Source organism: Fundulus heteroclitus, chromosome 13 (assembly GCF_011125445.2).
Source record: "Fundulus heteroclitus isolate FHET01 chromosome 13, MU-UCD_Fhet_4.1, whole genome shotgun sequence".
In the NCBI taxonomy this organism is placed as follows: Eukaryota; Metazoa; Chordata; class Actinopteri; order Cyprinodontiformes; family Fundulidae; genus Fundulus; species Fundulus heteroclitus.
This window is the reverse complement of record NC_046373.1, coordinates 14339774-14357406: the sequence shown is the minus strand read 5'-3', so window position 1 is coordinate 14357406 and position 17633 is coordinate 14339774. Positions and strand designations below refer to the sequence as shown.

The 17633-nt window shown below is 37.3% G+C and overlaps 3 protein-coding genes across 3 annotated transcripts in view; 2 read left to right on the top strand and 1 right to left on the bottom strand.

The window, feature by feature from the left end:
• The window catches only part of cap2 (cyclase associated actin cytoskeleton regulatory protein 2), a 28376-nt gene extending 25044 nt beyond the window's left edge, over positions 1-3332 (top strand). Inside the window, exons 8-13 of the mRNA XM_012868561.3 lie at positions 16-193; positions 661-824; positions 929-1052; positions 1135-1217; positions 2547-2690; positions 2817-3332. Coding sequence (XP_012724015.2) covers positions 16-193; positions 661-824; positions 929-1052; positions 1135-1217; positions 2547-2690; positions 2817-2900 — 777 coding nt within the window. The 3' untranslated portion in view covers positions 2901-3332. The remainder of the gene's footprint in view (positions 1-15; positions 194-660; positions 825-928; positions 1053-1134; positions 1218-2546; positions 2691-2816) is intronic.
• Positions 3333-4734: 1402 nt separating this feature from the next.
• Positions 4735-7877, bottom strand: LOC105930378 (aurora kinase A and ninein-interacting protein). The gene is made up of 4 exons (XM_036145155.1): positions 7759-7877; positions 6507-6611; positions 6249-6405; positions 4735-5722 (listed from the first exon to the last, which is right to left on the bottom strand). The coding sequence occupies exons 2-4, from the start codon at positions 6597-6599 to the stop codon at positions 4806-4808; spliced, it is 1167 nt and encodes a 388-aa protein (XP_036001048.1). The 5' UTR covers positions 6600-6611; positions 7759-7877; the 3' UTR covers positions 4735-4805.
• Positions 7878-8022: 145 nt separating this feature from the next.
• On the top strand, positions 8023-16163 carry vps28 (VPS28 subunit of ESCRT-I). The gene is made up of 10 exons (XM_036145154.1): positions 8023-8114; positions 10352-10415; positions 10529-10557; positions 10716-10753; positions 10837-10926; positions 11007-11112; positions 11212-11313; positions 11516-11569; positions 11664-11755; positions 15506-16163. Exons 2-10 carry the CDS (start codon positions 10376-10378, stop codon positions 15624-15626), a joined length of 672 nt encoding a protein of 223 aa, XP_036001047.1. The 5' UTR covers positions 8023-8114; positions 10352-10375; the 3' UTR covers positions 15627-16163.
• Positions 16164-17633: the final 1470 nt, after the last annotated feature.

Genomic DNA, 17633 nt, shown 5'->3' with positions numbered 1-17633 from the left:
TTTTTCTTCCCACAGGGTCCCATTGCTCCTACATCTCTCACACCCACTGCCCCCTGTCCACCTCCTCCCCCTCCTCCCCCCGGCCCTCCACCGGTCTTTACTGAGGATGACTCCAAGCCTCAGACAGACAGTGCAACGCCTCAGCACTCAGCTTTGTTCGCCCAACTCAACCAGGGCATGGGTATCACTAAAGGTAAACCTAAAACAGGTCAATAGGACTTAAAACAAGCGTTTACATTTTTTCTTTATGATTCTTCCCTAACGAGTTTGGGAGAGATTTACACATGGCTTATGAAAACTTCTCTGCCACAGTTTTTCCTTCCACTCAATTTTCTAAAAGAATTTTTCTGATGTAATATTCAAAGTTTTGAGAAAGTGAATCATCAAAAATGAAATAAAGGTTACTATTGTGTAAAATTAATCTATAAACTTTTTCTTTTACAAATTTCACTAATAAAAATACGTGAGGTGCCTATGTATCCAAATTCCTTTTACTCCGATGCCTCTACATAAAATCTAGTTTTTGAGAAAGTGAATCAGCAAAAATGAAGTAAAGGTTACTATTGTGTAAAATTAATCTATAAACAACTTTTTCTTTTACAAATTAATCACATTTTCATATACATTCTAATTTACTGAGATGTTCTCGAACATGTTTAGGTCTAAAGCATGTCTCAGAGGAGCAGAAGACCCATAAGAACCCCAACCTTCGTTCTCAAGCATCGCCGGTAAAAAGCAAGGATCCCCAGCCTGTGAGCTCTCCCAAAGCAGCTTCCCAGAAAAGACCCCCTCTGCTGGAGCTGGAGGGAAAAAAGTGGAGGGTGGTATGCAAAACTTAGTTATCTTAATCCCAATTACCTAGGTTCATAGTTTTCTCATGCATACACTTAAGTATTGAAAATTTAAATCCACTCCCTCTTTGTTGAAGGAACACTTTGAGCAGAAACACGACCTGGTGATCGAGGAGACGGAGTTGAAGCAGGTGGTGTACGTCTTTGGCTGCAACAACTCCACCCTGCAGGTCAAGGGCAAAATTAACTCCATCATCATAGGTGAGCTGCCAAGACACAGAGCTATAATTATAGACGTCTTATGACAATTTTCCTTAGCTTGGTTTGTTTTGTCTTTCCCCAGATAATTGTAAAAAGCTTGGTCTGGTTTTTGAGAACGCTGTAGGGATTGTAGAGGTCATCAACTCCAGAGCCATCCAGCTACAGGTCAGTAATATATATATATATATATATATATATATATATATATATATATATATATATATATATATATATATATATATACACTGTATACACTGTATATACACTGTATACACTGTATATATATATATATATATATATATATATATATATATATATATATATATATATATATATGTGTGTGTGTGTGTGTGGGTGTGCATGTTACAGCAGCTCCTTAAATCCATTTTGCGCCTGACTTCAGGCCAATAATCCCCTTTAAGTATGGCAGGTACACACCTGTTGTTTCTTACCTTTCTTTGTTACTTTTTAGAGAGACAGAGTTGAATCAATACATAAATACATAATGAAACTGATTACTGATTTAATGATTTAAAATCAGTAAAAGAAAATTACTTAATAAATGTCTATGAAAATATGAATGTTAGTTTTTCTAAACTTGCTTTTATTTAATTATTTTAAAATGCTCTACAGCAGGATATCTTGAATCTATTTTATCTTTTCAGACTTTCCCATTAAAGTCAATTAATACAAGTAAGACTGGTATAGTTAAAGGCGATTGGCCTAGCGTTGACTTGCTGCCCAGCTTAGCCAATCAGACTTTAGTGTTATTGTCATTGACACTATTTTCATGGCTTAAATTATTCATGGTGCAATGCAAAATAAAGGAAAAGAAATCTTTTTGCAAAACATTAGTTTCACAAAATAATTTTGTCAATTGAGCTACACATTCAATCGTAAAACTTCAGTTATTGACATTTAAATATCATTATACCATGGTCTGTTTGAATACTCAATTCTGATTGGCTGCAGGGTGTCCGTTAAAAAGTGATATAGGGTACCTATAAAAAAAGTTCTGGTCAAATAGCCTGATTGTTCTAAATTATTGCGCTGGCTCAAATGTTAGCTGGTAATGGCAAGACAACATACCTTGTGTCACAACGAGAGATATGAAATAGTTCTCTCAGCCACTTCTTGTCAAAATTGTACGATTTTAACGGTGAAAAAAAGTATTAATAATTGATTTAATATTTATTTGGTAAGTGACCCTGGTATAAGCAGAATAATACCCTCCAAGGTCTCCATTATCAGAACACGGAGGCATGATGTTGTTTCCGCAAAGTCCATTAATTTCTAAAAATTGAGCCCTCGTTGGATGTTATCCCTTACATAACTAATAAAGTCTGTCTATTTTAATTGAATAAATACATTTATTACTGTGTTGTTTTAGGCAAAAACAACACTTTTGCTGTATAAGCAGCCAGTATTTTTATGTTTTAACACAAGTCGCTGACCTGCTAGATGATTTTATTATCTCATTGTGTATTTCTGCAGGTGTTGGGAATGGTTCCTACTATTTCCATCAACAAGACGGAGGGCTGCCAAGTCTACCTGAGCAAAGCCGCTCTCAACTGCAACATCGTCAGTGCCAAGAGCTCTGAGATGAACATCCTGATCCCTGCAGGAGAAGATGACTACGTGAGTGAGAGAGCAGGAGGCGGGCTCCACACTCCCGGATAAACATTACACGACTCTCCAGTTTGTGTTGACATTGTGTTTTGCCGGGGCGCTCGCGGTGATCTTCTTGCATTCATTCCTTTGCAGAGGGAGTTTCCCGTCCCGGAGCAGTTCAAGACAGTTTGGGACGGCTCCAAGCTGGTGACAGAGCCCACTGAGATCGCAGGCTGATACGCATGTCAGGAATCCCTTCACATCCGTTTAACTTCATCACCTTTTTGTATAGAGATGCACCGATCCAGTTTTATCTGAACCAATCCGATACCGATACCTGGGCTGAGTGTATCGGCTAATTCCTGATACCGATCCGATACTACTGTTGAATCGATAAACTGTAAACCTCGCCACGTTTGTGGTGTTGAATTAACCACCCCTCGCAACTTATGCGTTGCAGACGTTGTATGTCGCACTCGGACTGGTTGGCGTATCAAGTTTGAAATGTTTCCAAATAGCAGACTTGACTCGGTCCGGCGCTTGCTCCATGTTGCTCTGTGTTTGCTCATCACCAGCTGCTGTACGTGCTTGGCTTGATGATGTAACCGCCGTGAGCAGAAGTGACTAGATCGCTGTAACTGCATTGCTAATAAATAAATTAAAAGATTACTTGATCGGCATCATTCATCCGATATCCGATCCGGCTAATTAGCCAATCTCTGAGCCGATATTCGATCCAGGTATCGGATCGGTGCATCTCTACTTTTGTAACCTTCATTGTATTTTATCAAGGTTTTATGTGACAGACCAAGAAAAAGTTGTGCATTATTTTGAAATTAAATGATGCAAGCTTTTCAAAAAATTTTACTAATAAAAATATGTGAGGTGCATATGTTTTTAAATACCTTTTACTCCGATGCCTCTACATAAAATCTAGTAGTTAAAGCAGTGTCCTGAAGTCAAAGGAACACAGCAGACTGGTCAGTGATTAGGTTTATGGAGACGTTTCATAGCAAAGCTGAAAGATCACGCTGTAGGGATTCTTTTCTTCAGCTGGGACAGGAAACCTGGTGAGAGTTTATGAAAAGATAAAGCGTTGACTTTCCTGCAGAATAACAACAATAAACACACATCCAGAGCGACAGTTTAAAGGTTTAGATCAGAGCATATTTATGTGTTAAAATGACCCAAGTCAAAGTCCAGACCCTAAATTTAGTTGCAAATTTGTGATGAGATTTTAACATTGCTGTTCAGATGCTCTAGATGGGTGAAGCATTTAGCGACATACTCCCAAAAGACAAGAGCCTTTTGCAGGAGAGACATATTTTTATTGGTTAAAATTTTATTTAAAAACAAAATGCATTATATTCGTTTCAAAATGATTACTAATTATTTGTGTTGGTCTCGCACAAAATTCAAGCCAAATACATTGAAGTTTATGGTCTCCACAAAGTGTGGAAGAGGTTTGTTTTGCAGGCCGCTGTAAACCAAAGGTTTGTAATAGATAGGTACTGTCAGGTTAACTCCTCTGCTGTGTTTGTACTTTTTTTTGGCAATTTTAAGCTGTTAACACAACCCCCAGTGTAGGTGATCAGGTTACAGTAAAATAGCTACATGCCTGTGCCATAGCAAGACATTTGTGTTAAAGCACAATGCTGTGTTCACCACTAGGCGGCATATTAGCATGAGGCTGAGCTCTGAGGGATGTGAGAAGTGAAGATAAGGATTTCTCATCCTATCAAATCCTTTTATTAAAAAGAAAATATTACACTACCATGAAAAAGACTATTTCTCTCTTTTGGACTCTCCACTGTATTCTATTTTAACCTCTATAAAATTATGAAATTTGTCTGTAGTTCAATTTAGCACTCTTTGTGTCTATCACTTTAATCTGTAATCAAATACAACACAGAGCACCAGCAAGGCACAAATAGAAATATACAGAAAACCAACGTTAAGTTTACAATAGATTTGTGTAGTGCGTATCATTTTTTTTCAAATAAAGATAAAATCTTTCAGTTCTGACTTGTAAGAGTTTTTGTTTTCATTGAAGAAAAATTCAAATGTTAAAAAAAAAAAAAAAAAAACCTGCAAAAAAATCCAGGGGAAAAGAATAGTCAACAATGGACACAAAGCATTGCTTCAGTGTTTGATCACCATGTTTCCCTGAGAGTCTTGGGTGAAGAGCATTTCATCCTCTTCCTCCTCCTCCTTCACCACAGGCTTGTAAGCACAACTTCTCACCGAGCCAGTACTCAGGTTGCTCTGATCTTTGAGCGGGCTCCTGGTCTGGAGACCCCGATGCGCTATCACCCTGAAGCCCTCCGAGTCCTGAGTGAACAACGTAGCCAAGCTGGCCTCGTCTGCTTCGCTGCATTTCTGCTGTTTCTTAAAAGGAGAGCTTCTTCTCCACGACAAGTTAAAGTGTCCTCCTTTCACAAGATGGTTCCCCGAGTGCTCCGGTTGTTTTTGTGGTGAAGTGTTTTTCAGTTCTGCCCACTTACGATTTGACAGGGTTCCAAGATGGGACAGGGAAATACATTTACTTGGCGACTTATAGGAGACTAATCTGCTGTTTTCTTTCTCATCTTTTATAGGAGAGTAGTTTTCAGCAGGTTTCTGAGTCGACGTTTTTCCTCTCTCGTCTATCAGATTTGCAAAACCCTCTGAATTTTGAACACCGTCTAGAAAACTTGACCCATCACTGCTGAGCTCCTCAGAGTCCTCGCTACAGGTGAGCAGAGAGCCCCGACTCCATGGCTGCAGAGAGGTTTGACTGTCATTTGGCAACAGCGAGGGCTCATGGGGCCTCCTCTTGCATGGAGGAAGTTTCCACTCTACAGATTCACGCTTCAGTAAAGCTGAACGGGAGCTTCTTTCATCCTGTCGTGCTGTCGCTTTGGTCTCTGCCATATCTTCCTTTTCCAAATCGGAATTAGACGATTCACGTGTTCGTTTTCTCAAAGATGACACAGTCGAGGGTTCGGTTGTGGTGGACGGTGACGAGGGCCGTGCTGGATCCGGGGTTGGCGCTTCGGTGGAAGACAGCTTGCGGAGAACTTTTGGAAAAATTCAATAGTTAAAAGTTATGCACGTTATTACACAGCAGCTTTACTTCCTTTAGACAGATTTTTCCACAGGGTTCCTACACATTTTTTAATTTGCAATTTTCAGTTTTCCAAACATTTCCTATTTTGGTTAATTTTAAAGTAAAAATTAAAGTAAATTGTGAATTTGTCACAGATTTTTCAACCAAGTCAAGTCTGTAAGAAAATCAAAGTCTAAAATGAATAAAATAAATAAAAAATTCCAATGCTTATATCTAATATCTACACCTAGAAAATACTTAAATGTAAACACATCATTTTTCAGATGCTTTAGAGTGTGGAAACATTGCATGGATTTGAACTGGTTAGAATAAGATCTCTCAGGAATATGTAAAAACAGAAATCTTTATTTATTTTGATGGGGCCCTGTCCAGCATAAAAAAAGTGACATGGAAAACACTAAAATTTCCCACCTGTTGATAGTTTTCATACTTTTCCAGCACAAACTCTATTCATGTAAAAGAATTGACATGCTTACCTTTTTGTTTCGGTGTGAAAAAAGCTGATATGGAGCTCTGTTTAGTCTTTGGCATTTCCATTTTAGTCTGAGTGAAGTTGAGCGCTACAGCCAACCTGTAACCACCACCTTCAGTCAAGGGATTCAACAGTTTAGAGATAGGAGGGGCAAGTCGTTTCTGGAAAAAAAAAAAGAGAATAAAATGAGCAATTAAAAAAACAGTAAGGGAAGACCCCAAGAGAGCTATTACGTTTGTGTATAAACTCCTCCTGGATTTACCTGTTTAACCTTTTCTTTCAGCTGCACCGTGTCCAACCAAACTCCACATTCTTCCTGAGAGGAGCTCTGTGGTGCTGCCTTAGACGTTTTCATGATGAAAAAAAAACCTGCAAAACATTAAAGAAGGGTTTACATTAATCACATTTGCAATATAATCCCAATAAAAAAACAATGCAATTTCCTATTTGCAGAGGTCTGCAATGTTTGGCTATGTAACAATTAATGGATCAGACTCATCCTTTAGGTGTTGTAATATATTCAATATGTTTAAAGTGGGTTTGCCTCCACAAGGAAGGAAAGAGAGCTGCAACAATGAGATAGTGTAAATGTATTACTTGTTTTAGAGTTTATTTATAAGCCATACGTTTTTACCAGAAACTTTCAAGAATCTCACCATAGCATTAAGTACCAGTACAACTGTTTAATGTATATACACTTATTTGTTGGTTGCACTTTGCAGTTTAAGTTCGACAAGGATTGATGTCCAACTCAGCAAGCTATTCTCTTAAATAATAATATTCTGATTAATAAAAACAGTTACATTTCTTGTTTTAAATAGTCTTTGTTTACAAAGCCATTTTTGTTGCTTGTGGTTAATGCAGAGGAAAGTCTAAGTTAAATCACAATCGCAATTATGGTCAAAAATAAATTGCAATATATATTTTTGGCAAAATAGTACAGCCCTACTCGACATACTGTAAAATCTCAATCAATCAATCAATCAATCAATCAACCAATCAATCAGCTAGACTATCTACAGAGAGCCTAAACAAGTTTCTTGTTTAAAAGGAAGATGACAACAACAATGAAAGCTGTGGAAGTGTGGAACTGATGAGACACTGTGAATGGAAAGAAAATTGGATTGATTTTGGAAAGATTTTGGGGTTATAAAAACAATTGTAAAAACTTTCATTATAAAGTAAATAAATAAAATAAAACACAAAATTACTTTAGCTTACAGTGTACTCTGAAATCACGCAAAAACAAGATAACATAATCAAAAAAAATTATTAAGATCCCATTAAATATGTAACAGAACAAAAAAAGAATAACTTATTTCATTTTTGAAAACAAAATAAAGCCATATAAATAACACCAAATTATTGTCGTTCACATCTCAAGCGAGCCCTGCTTGAATCGTTTCGTCTCGCATTTGCTGTTCAGACTCGTCTCAAACGTTCATATCACTTCAGAACCCGGAAAAATGCTAAACAAAAAATATTTTCGGACTTTCTTTAAATTCTTCCACTCACCAAACTTTGATGATTAAGACAAACTAGACTCTTTTTCTTCCAGCAAAGACGTTTCCCTCGCCTCAGTTTGAGTCTACCGCCTTAACGGTAGGCTGTCCGTGTCGTTTGCCTGTTCAAAAACAAAATCTGATCCAAACTTAACATATGTGTTTATTTCCGTTTGTACCTTAATAAAATCAAATCTTATAAAATATCGGATTTATGATGAATTAAAAAAATACATGCCCACACCCAAAGTGTTTTTGTATTGATTCTTTTTCTTTCCGGAGGCACGGAGGGCACCTATTGTTTTGACGTATGCTGGTCCTCGTCTGAGGGCGTGTTTACATTGATGTCATAGCAGCTCCTCGGGCGAGTAAGTAAAGTGTTTAAACAGTTTTTTGACTTTATTACGCTTTTTATTGACGCGCCGACACATATTTTGGACTTGTAATGCGCACTGTCGTGGTTCGTGGTTTTTAGATGTCGCTAGTTGGTTAAAAGTGGTTAAATATCGGAGCTCAGTCTCACAAAAGCATCAAGGAAGTGCTAACGAGTTAGCTTCGACTGTTTCGACGTCAAACTTTAATATAGAATTGTATAAACAACAAATATTGAGTTTACAATCCAAGTTTTTAAACACGACATAGTGATGTGGTTGTTCTAGTTCTTCCAGAGAAAGCTACTGTCTTGCTAAAATTGTTGTAATCCTCGACTCATATCAACCAGGCCAAGTTAAAATCGATCAGTTATACATGGTTAGAATGTTTTTTTGACAGCAAACTTTAAACAGTTTAGTTTATACCAGGAAGCCACATGTTACAAAGGCTCAAAATATAGAACATTGGCAATGATATAAGTCTGTGCTTGATGTAAATCTTCATCGGTGTTAAAAACACGTTGGAATTAGATTAATTTCCATTTTTCCACTCATGTTAATTTCTTTTAAGTAATAAGCCTTTACAGTCGGGTATCCTAGGTCTGTAAATAAAACAAATACACTACCTCAAAGTAAATAAAATGATAATTCAATTTTGTATTATCTAGTTAAGTTTACTTAAGAAGACGCTTAAGAAAATGTTTCTGTAGGCCCCGTTTATTTGCATTTATTCTCTTTCACTCCTAATAAATTGTAGGTTATGTATTATTACCATGAGTAATGAGTCTATTATATAAAAGTGTTATAGAAATAAATACAGAACAATAACTCACTAAACACATTGATAATCATTTGCGGCCTTCCATGCAACATTTGAAGAAAATTTTACTTTAACTCCTACTGTACTGTGAACATTTAACTACTATAATCAAACCTACAAAACGTCTGCAGACATTTTGCTGTTGATCTTTCATTTAAAGCTTTCTCTCGTTTTGTTTCTTGTAGATGTTTGATAAAAATGACATTGTCCAATCTTTAAAAAAAATATCACATTAGGTACTTTTGTGTTTGCTTTTTCCTCGAATGTATTATTATACACGTGTTTTCTTTTTCATATAATATTTTATAATTCTTGTTAAATGTAATTTGTTTTGCCTAAACCTCAATACATAGCTATTCTTTTCAGTTCCACCTTGGCCCTTTATAACTATTTTACCTTGGTCTTAACCAAGTACTGATCTATAATTATTCTAGAGTTTCAAATTGCTTGTACTTTTCTTTTTAGTTAAAAGAAGAATCTCTTATGTTATTTTAGTACAAAGCAAAAAATATTATTTTTAGCATTTAAAACAAAGAAGCACACTATTTTTTTTTTTTTTTTTTTTTTTTTTTTTTTTTTTTTTTTTTTTACAAAAAACAACACAAGCTGAGTCCACTCTATATTTCAGGACTGGCCACTTTTAAAAAGAAGGTAGATATTACATTACAAAAACAGAACTTAAAATAAGTAAAATATTCTTAAAATATGTGTATTTGTCCTTGATTTGAGCAGGTAAATAAGATGATTTGCCAATGGAACAAGATTTTTGACCTTAAAATACGAACAACTCATCTCCATCATCTTATTTCAAGTGCAGGACGTCTAATTATCTTATATTAGGGGTCAAAATACTCATTCCATTGGCAAATAATCTCATTTACCTGATCAAATCAAGGACAAATACACTAACTTTAAGAACATTTTACTTATTTTTAGATCTGTTTTTGCAGTGTACCTTGTCTGACGTAAACATGACACAAGAAACAAATATCCCTTATATCGTTGCTATATTGTTGTGGAAATTCTTTTCAGATGTTAAATCTAGTCTTTCTACTGCCTGTAGGTATAGCAACTTAATTATGTAAATTGGAAAATGTGATATGTCGAGGGGCTAAAGAGCTAAATGTGGCTCTGACCTGCACCCGAACGCATGAAAAAACACCATAAAACCCTCAAGCTGATGACTGTTGATAAAATCAGTCCCCTTCCACCAGAATACGGTTGTGTTCTGTTGTTAAAAAAGAAGACCGTTGCTCAAAGATTTTTTTTCAGTCATCCTTTGTTGGCAAAAAGTGGATTTTAACAATCTTTTAAGAGAAATAGCCATAAATCCTAAACATTCTGTCACAAAAACTGTCCGAAATTAGTTTTTACGCTTAGAGATGTGATTTAAAATATAACTCGTGTTTTTCAGATCAACTTCTGATACATCAGCATCATGTTCCATGGGATAGCAGGCAGCGGAGGAGTGGGGGCAGGTGAGGTTAATCCGAAGTACATCTTTCATGAATTTGTCAGGACTACTGAAGAGTCAACCTTCGCATTTTCATTTCCGGTATTTTACTCAACTTCGTTGATTTTCTTCACACAGCTCCGGCTAATAAACCTGAGTTGTACGAGGTAAATATTAGTCAATTATTGTGTCAAATTTAAGGAAAAACCCTAAAAGTCCTCTTTTTTTTAACTGAAATTTATCAGCTTTGAGCAATTTGTTTAGTTACTAGAACAACTTGTGATAAATGCATAAATGAGCTCCATTTTATTTTCTGGTATTTCAGGAAGTTAAACTTTACAAGAATGCGCGGGAACGAGAAAAGTAAGTGTCACCTCAATTCTGCTTGATTGAAGATCAGCTGAACGGGGCATTTCTGTGACATTTTCTCTTCTGCGTTCCTCAAGGTACGACAACATGGCCGAGCTGTTTGCTGTTGTAAAGACCCTGCAGGCATTGGAGAAGGCATACATCAAAGACTGTGTATCCCCCAATGAGTAAGTTCCACTTCACCTTAATACATGGCCGTTAACTACGAATGGATGTGTTATTAATCCGGAGGGGGATTGTATTTTAGGTACACGGCTTCCTGCTCCAGACTTTTGGTTCAGTATAAAGCCGCTTTCAAACAGGTGCAAGGCTCTGACGTGGGCTCCATCGATGAATTCTGCAGGAAGTACAGAGTGAGTAAAAATCTGTATTATTTTAACTCATATTTAACTGTTGCGGTGTGGTAAATTGTCCCACTTTGATGTGTCTGTCATTGTCATTTTGTCCTTTAGCTCGACTGCCCACTTGCTATGGAGAGGATCAAGGAAGATCGGCCGATTACCATCAAAGACGACAAGGGCAACCTGAACCGTTGCATTGCAGATATAGTTTCTGTATGTCTTCTAGTGTGATCAGTGTATTAATATTAAGTTATTTTGAATTGGGAGTGGAGATTACCAGTACTATTCCCTAGCAACTTTACCATTGGTCACATGAGCGTCTAGCAGAATATCAGAAACTGAAAAGCACAATTAAAAACATGAACTTAACACGTTTTTAACATTGTCCCTGTCTCCCACCATATCTGGACCGTAGCTCTTCATCACTGTTATGGACAAGCTGAGACTGGAGATCAGAGCCATGGACGAGGTGATTCTGACTTCAGTCTCACGTTATGCCTGCACGCTACAAAAGTTAAAAAGTGAACATTTGCTCACGGTGTTTTTTTTTATTCTGGCTACAGATCCAACCCGACCTGAGAGAGCTGATGGAAACCATGAACAGAATGAGCAACATGCCTCCAGACTCGGAGGCTAAGGACAAAGTAAACCTGTGGTGAGTTTCAGTGAGCGGTCTCCATTGTTTATGTTGTTATTGGGTCCTGTGTCAGTTAAGTTACTCTTTGTAAATTACATCGCTGGTCAGGAGTTTACATGCACTCATACTCGCCATTAATGTCTTTGTAATTTAGGGCTTCAGTGATGCATTCGAATCCTCCTTCTTTCAAGGTGGTAACTGAAAACAAATCAGGGAAAATCAAATATACAGACGGGGACGCGTTTTTGGTACCCCTATTGGAATGAAAGAAAATCCCACAGTGGTCACTGAAATAACTTGAAACTGAGGAAAGTAATTCTAAATAAAAATTTAATGAGGGACGTTTCCCCCTCTGCCAGGTATTTCTAGGCAAACTGAGTCAGAAAACGAGCCAAGGTAAGCCGAGTAGGGAGGAGCTGAGCGGGCGAAAACGAGTAGGGCCGGTGAAACTGCGCCTTTAGTTTCAGTCGTAGGTCACGGGTCTTCCAACAGGAGAATTGCACAACACGCTGCTAGAACCACCAAAGAATGGCTAAGAGCGAAATATGGGACTATTCTGAAGTGGCCTTCTACGAGCCTTGAACTAAATCCTATTAAACGTCTATAAAAGAAGCTGAAACGCTCCGTCTGGAGAAGGCGCCCTTCGAACCTGAGACAACTGGAGCAGTTTGCTGACGAGGAATAAGCCAAAATACCTGCCGACAGGTGCAGAGGTCTCATTGACAGTTACAGAAAATGTTTGGCCGCAGTGATCGCCTCAAAAGCTTGGACAGCAAAATGTTAAGTTACAGGTACCAGTATTTTTGTCCAGGCCTGTTTTATCACATTATTTTTTAAATGATTATATTGAACAGCAATTAAAAAGCAATTTCATTGGTAAATTTGAAGTAATTTTTTGTTTATTATCAGTTTCAAGTTATTTCAGTGACCACTCTGGGTTTTTTTGGGCTTTTTTGCCGCTCTAGTGGCTCGCTTTTTTTTTTTTTTAACACAGTAGGCTGACAGGAAGGGGGGTGGAAGAGCGGGAGATGTGCGGCAAAGTACCGCGGATCGGAGTCGAAGCCGGTGTAGGTACCAGATTGACTCGGGTGCTACCCGATGACGTCTACATATGGCAACTCAACTCAAACAAACTAGATTATGCGCCCGCGGTCTCCATTAGTTACAAATCAATTTTATTTTGTTAATTTACGGTTATTTTCCTGTAAATTAGTCGAGGCATGAAAACTTTTAACATCATTTTGGAATACTTGTGTGGTAGTCTGACAATTTAATCGGTAATTTTGCAGGATCAAAGAAGTTACAACCTTAGAGAAATTTAATTCCTCCAATTTTTTTTAAGTTGTGAAGGGAAGCTAAACCATAAACTCATTTAATTTTTAATAAAAGTCAGCAGCCAAATTTAATTTTATCACGGCATTCATCACTGTAAAATCAATAACGTTCATTCCTCCTTTTTGTACTGATGTTGTTCTTTCTGATCACATGTTTTTTTATTATTCCAGATGAAATTGTGATGAATTTGATTATTTTTTTATTGTGGTATTTGGTACATTTAAGATAAATGCTGGATAAATTAGTCTGGCTAGCCCTTCCATTTTTGTTAACAATATTCTTCCAAACATTGAGCCAATTGTCAAATATTTGTTGTTTTTTTTATTTATTTGTAAAATGGCTTGAATATTTGTTCAAGCTTTTGAGAAAAAAGAAACCGCTAAATTAACTTAATAAAATTGATTCGTTACAAATGCAGACCGCGGGCTCTATGTAGTTTGTTTGAGTGGCGTTGCCATAAGGTGACGTCATCGGGAGGCGCAAGGCCCACGGAGAATCTGGTGACGTCATCGGGAGGCGCAGGGACCATGGCGATTTTCTTCGTAAAATTGTCCGTTTACAAGCCGCAATCCCGCTCTCGAATAAAACCTACACCCCGCTATAATTACTTTAGTAAGTTGTCCCGACCAATTACAATATTTTGCGCAATTGAGCAAACGTTAAACCAACAATGTATAGTGACGTCATCAGAAGACGCAGGACCTGAGTCAATCTGGTACCTACACCGGGCCTCCGTACATGGGTCACACTACCCGCTGCGGCACCAGCTCGCCCCACCACTGTGGGTTTTTCTTTCATTAACAATATAGTTACACTCTCACACATATATGGTTAAATGCTCCCTAACAAGTTGCACAGAAGCTGAACTTTTTTTGCTGGCATTAACAAGCCATCTTTGGCGACTCTTCTTATCAGAATAGGTAGAGGTTATTTAAATTAGTCGCCTTTCTAGGAAAACGCTTAGGCATAGTCCATAACGTTTCAACACATTTAATGTTCGTGATCATTTTTATGTTGACACGTATGCACTGCAAAAACGGAACTTAAAATAAGTAAAATCTTCTTAAAATTAGTGCATTTGTCCTTGATTTGAGCAGGTTAATAAGATGATTTGCCAATGGAATAAGATTTTTGCACTTAAAATAGGAACAACTCATCTCCATCGTGTTATTTCAAGTGCAGGATGTCTAATTATCTTATTTTAGGGGTCAAAATACTGATTCCGTTGGCAGATAATCTTATTCACCTGCTCAAATCAAGGACAAATACACTACCTTTAAGAACATTTTACTTATTTTTAGATCCGTTTTTGCAGTGTGTATATGTCATCCATCAAGTTCTTGATTTGTGATAATTCCACCTACTTTGTATGAGGCACTAGTTCCCATGGCAAGGAAACACTCCCACGGCTTTATGCTGCCACCTCCATCTTAGCCCAGTGTTTTTTGGTCTGAAGGACTAAAAAGCTCAAATTCTTTCCTCACCTGACCATGACGCTTTACTTCAAAAGATACTTGGCTTGTCCGTGTGGGTAGTTGCATATTTCTGTGGCGCTTAAAGGTGTCCGCTTTGAAGCAGGCGCTTCCTTCTTCGTTGGCACCCTCTCAGACCATGGATATGTTAAAATGACTTTGCTGAGGACTGTAACACTGGTATTGCGACATCTTCCAGTTTTTTGTTTTTATTTTTATTCATTTTCATCTTGAAGCTTGGGGGTTCCTGGGCCGTTCTTGACCATCCTGATCGATTTCCTGTCAAGTGGAGGTGACAGTTTGGATCAGATGTTTAGAACCTGGACAGTGCGAAGTGTTTCAGCTCAACATAAAAAGCATAAACATCAAAAACATGCACACACACACTGCAAAAACTGAACTAAAAATAAGTAATATTTTCTTAAAATTAGTGTATCTGTCCTTGATTTGAGCAGGTAAATAAGATTATCTGCCAATGGAATAAGTTTTTTGCACTTAAAATAGGAACAACTGATCTCCATCGTCTTATTTCAAGTGCAGGATATCTAATTATCTTATTTTAGGGGTCAAAATACTCATTCCATTGGCAGATAATATCATTTACCTGCTCAAATCAAGGACAAAAACCTAAATTTTAAGAACATTTTACTTATTTTAAGGTCTGTTTTTGCAGTGCCAAACAGTTCTTTTTCAATCATTTATGTATTGAAATTGTTTTACATATATAATCAGCCGGTTTTGAAAAAAGAATGGTTCATATAACAATTGACTCAATATTTAAGCTGGTTGTATTTTAGCCGGTTTGAGTTCTATACAATGTTTTGTGTTTTTAATGCATGATAAATAAGAGTGTCTTTATGTTCATATAACAAAGTTAATGTTGAGAGAGCAGAAGCAAAGCGGGAAGATCTTACCATTTGTTTTTGAGTGATGGTCATCTCTCGTGTGGTTTCTGCTACAGGTTGACGACCCTCAGCGGCATGTCTGCCTCAGACGAGCTGGATGATAATCAGGTTCGCCAGATGCTCTTCGATCTGGAGTCGGCCTACAACGCCTTCAACCGCTTCCTCCACTCCTCCTAAAGTTTCCGTCTGTCATATGTTAACTTGTGGATCTCTGGAGAAGTTAAAGATAAAACGCTACTTTTCCCTTCTTGTCCTGTTGGGGGGGGTAAATGTATATCTGGACGTTTTTTCACGCGCTCTCTTACCCCCGTTCTTTAAGGCTGTATTCTGTCTTATTTAATTAAGTTAGGCGCAGTTTACGTTCCCACGACTTGTAATATCCCAAGTTTCTAGTAAATCATGCTGCCTGCTGCCTTCCGCATCTTTTTGGCTCTTTATTTTGGCCACGGCAGAGCAGTTTACAAGTTTGGCAGAGCAATTAACAAAGACTAATTTCTGAGGAAAGTCCAGCAAAGTCTATACATTACTCTAAAAGCATCCCATATGTTTGAAAGCCTTTGGGTTTGTTCTGTTTGTTGTTTTTCCATCTCGTACAGATTTGTTTTTGTTGGTATGTCTTTTAAAATCATCCCTGGAACGAAAGTTGCAGTCTTAGGCTGCTGTTCTTATATGTCATCACTTCTCAGCAAAAGATGATTAAATTATCAGATGCAATTTAACGTCTCATCTATTTAACTGTAATATTGTTGCTGAGGGGGGAAGGAATTATTTTGATCACATATTTTCTTTTCCTGTAACGTGTCTAATTCATATTTTATGTAGAAGGCAGAGTTGCCCCCACAGTATAGGTGAAATTTATGTGGGCCAACTCTTCATGTTGCTCGCTAAATATGTCTCAGCCTTGACACACCATCAAGGAGAACATATTTATTAAGATTTATCATTGTATATAGTAGTGTTGATTTTTAAATAATAATAAAAAAAAACTTTTTAGAAATAAAGAATTTCTCAACTGTTATGCCGTGTTGTGTGTCAATAAATTGGTTTAGACGTTAATGGGGAATATTTTAATGTGTTTTTAAAGCAAGTGTTGGAACACCACAGTGAAGAATGCACAGTTATCATTACTGTGGAACTAGTACTACTTAGATGGACCTACTTTGAGTACCAATACAGCTAAAATGCTTATGTATGTGTATGCATTTTAGCAATGCATCTGACCTCTGCTGTCCATGATGCTATAAATAAGTAATATTCTGCAAGCAACTTCAGCCACTCAGCATAATTATGGCTAGATATAGTGGATATTGTTTAACGATGTTAGCTTCTTGGAACAGCCCAGACTTGTTGGCATACTACACAAAACAGAAGGTTTAAAGTCAACGCCTTGACAGGGCCAATAACCTGCTCCCTCCATTCCCTAAGCAGTTTTGATGTGTTTTTAGGATCATTCAGGTTAGAAGACTCAGCTGTGTCTAAGTTTTAAACACCTGACCCAAGCTGTCCCTATCAGATAAAAAAGGTTTTCTCAAGAATAGCTTTTTAGATGAATGGCAAAGATTGGGCAATATGGTAACAATAACAAGAAGTATGTAGGGAGCGTTCAAAACTCATCCAACTGTAAAGCATGGCAGTGATTGCACCATGCTGTGGTGTCTGGCTGCTAGTTGTTTTCAGTAATAAGAATTAAAGCTCTCTCACACACAGACATGAAAACTTTTCAGCCTTACAGGGTTTTTTTTCTGACACAAACGTCGAACAGCACAACAGTGGTATTGGGACAGCGGCTGAAAAAATGAAGATCGTGGTCTACCTCTTAAATCTTCAACTTCTCTTGAAGTAAATACAGGTTGAACTATGGAAATCACTGGGCTACTGATAATAAAGAGATCTTAAATGCCCAGGTTCTTAATTGGACAAGGCAGGCTAACGTTTAACTTCCAGTGTGGCCCCAATTTGAATGCTATTGCTGTTGTATTGATAGTGCTTTAAATCTGTCTGTGGCATTAAATTATCTCAGTAATAAAGCAACTATGTCTAATAATAAAAGTAGTTAAAACCATGTTAATGGCTTATCTGAAACTCACTATGGGACATTGAACCAAATTTTATGGGATGTATATGTATGTATGTATGTATGTATGTATGTATGTATGTAGTCTGACTTGTATAAACCACTGATCT

Coding starts and splice junctions, on each gene's coding strand:
- vps28 (XM_036145154.1), top strand. CDS start 10,376: ATGTTCCATGGGATAGCAGGCAGCGGAGGAGTGGGGGCAG. Junction 10,416..10,528: donor CAGCGGAGGAGTGGGGGCAG/GTGAGGTTAATC, acceptor TTCTTCACACAG/CTCCGGCTAATAAACCTGAG. Junction 11,570..11,663: donor AGATCAGAGCCATGGACGAG/GTGATTCTGACT, acceptor TTCTGGCTACAG/ATCCAACCCGACCTGAGAGA.
- LOC105930378 (XM_036145155.1), bottom strand. CDS start 6,599: ATGAAAACGTCTAAGGCAGCACCACAGAGCTCCTCTCAGGAAGAATGT. Junction 6,406..6,506: donor TGAAAGAAAAGGTTAAACAG/GTAAATCCAGGA, acceptor TTTTTTTTCCAG/AAACGACTTGCCCCTCCTAT. Junction 5,723..6,248: donor TTTCACACCGAAACAAAAAG/GTAAGCATGTCA, acceptor TTTTTCCAAAAG/TTCTCCGCAAGCTGTCTTCC.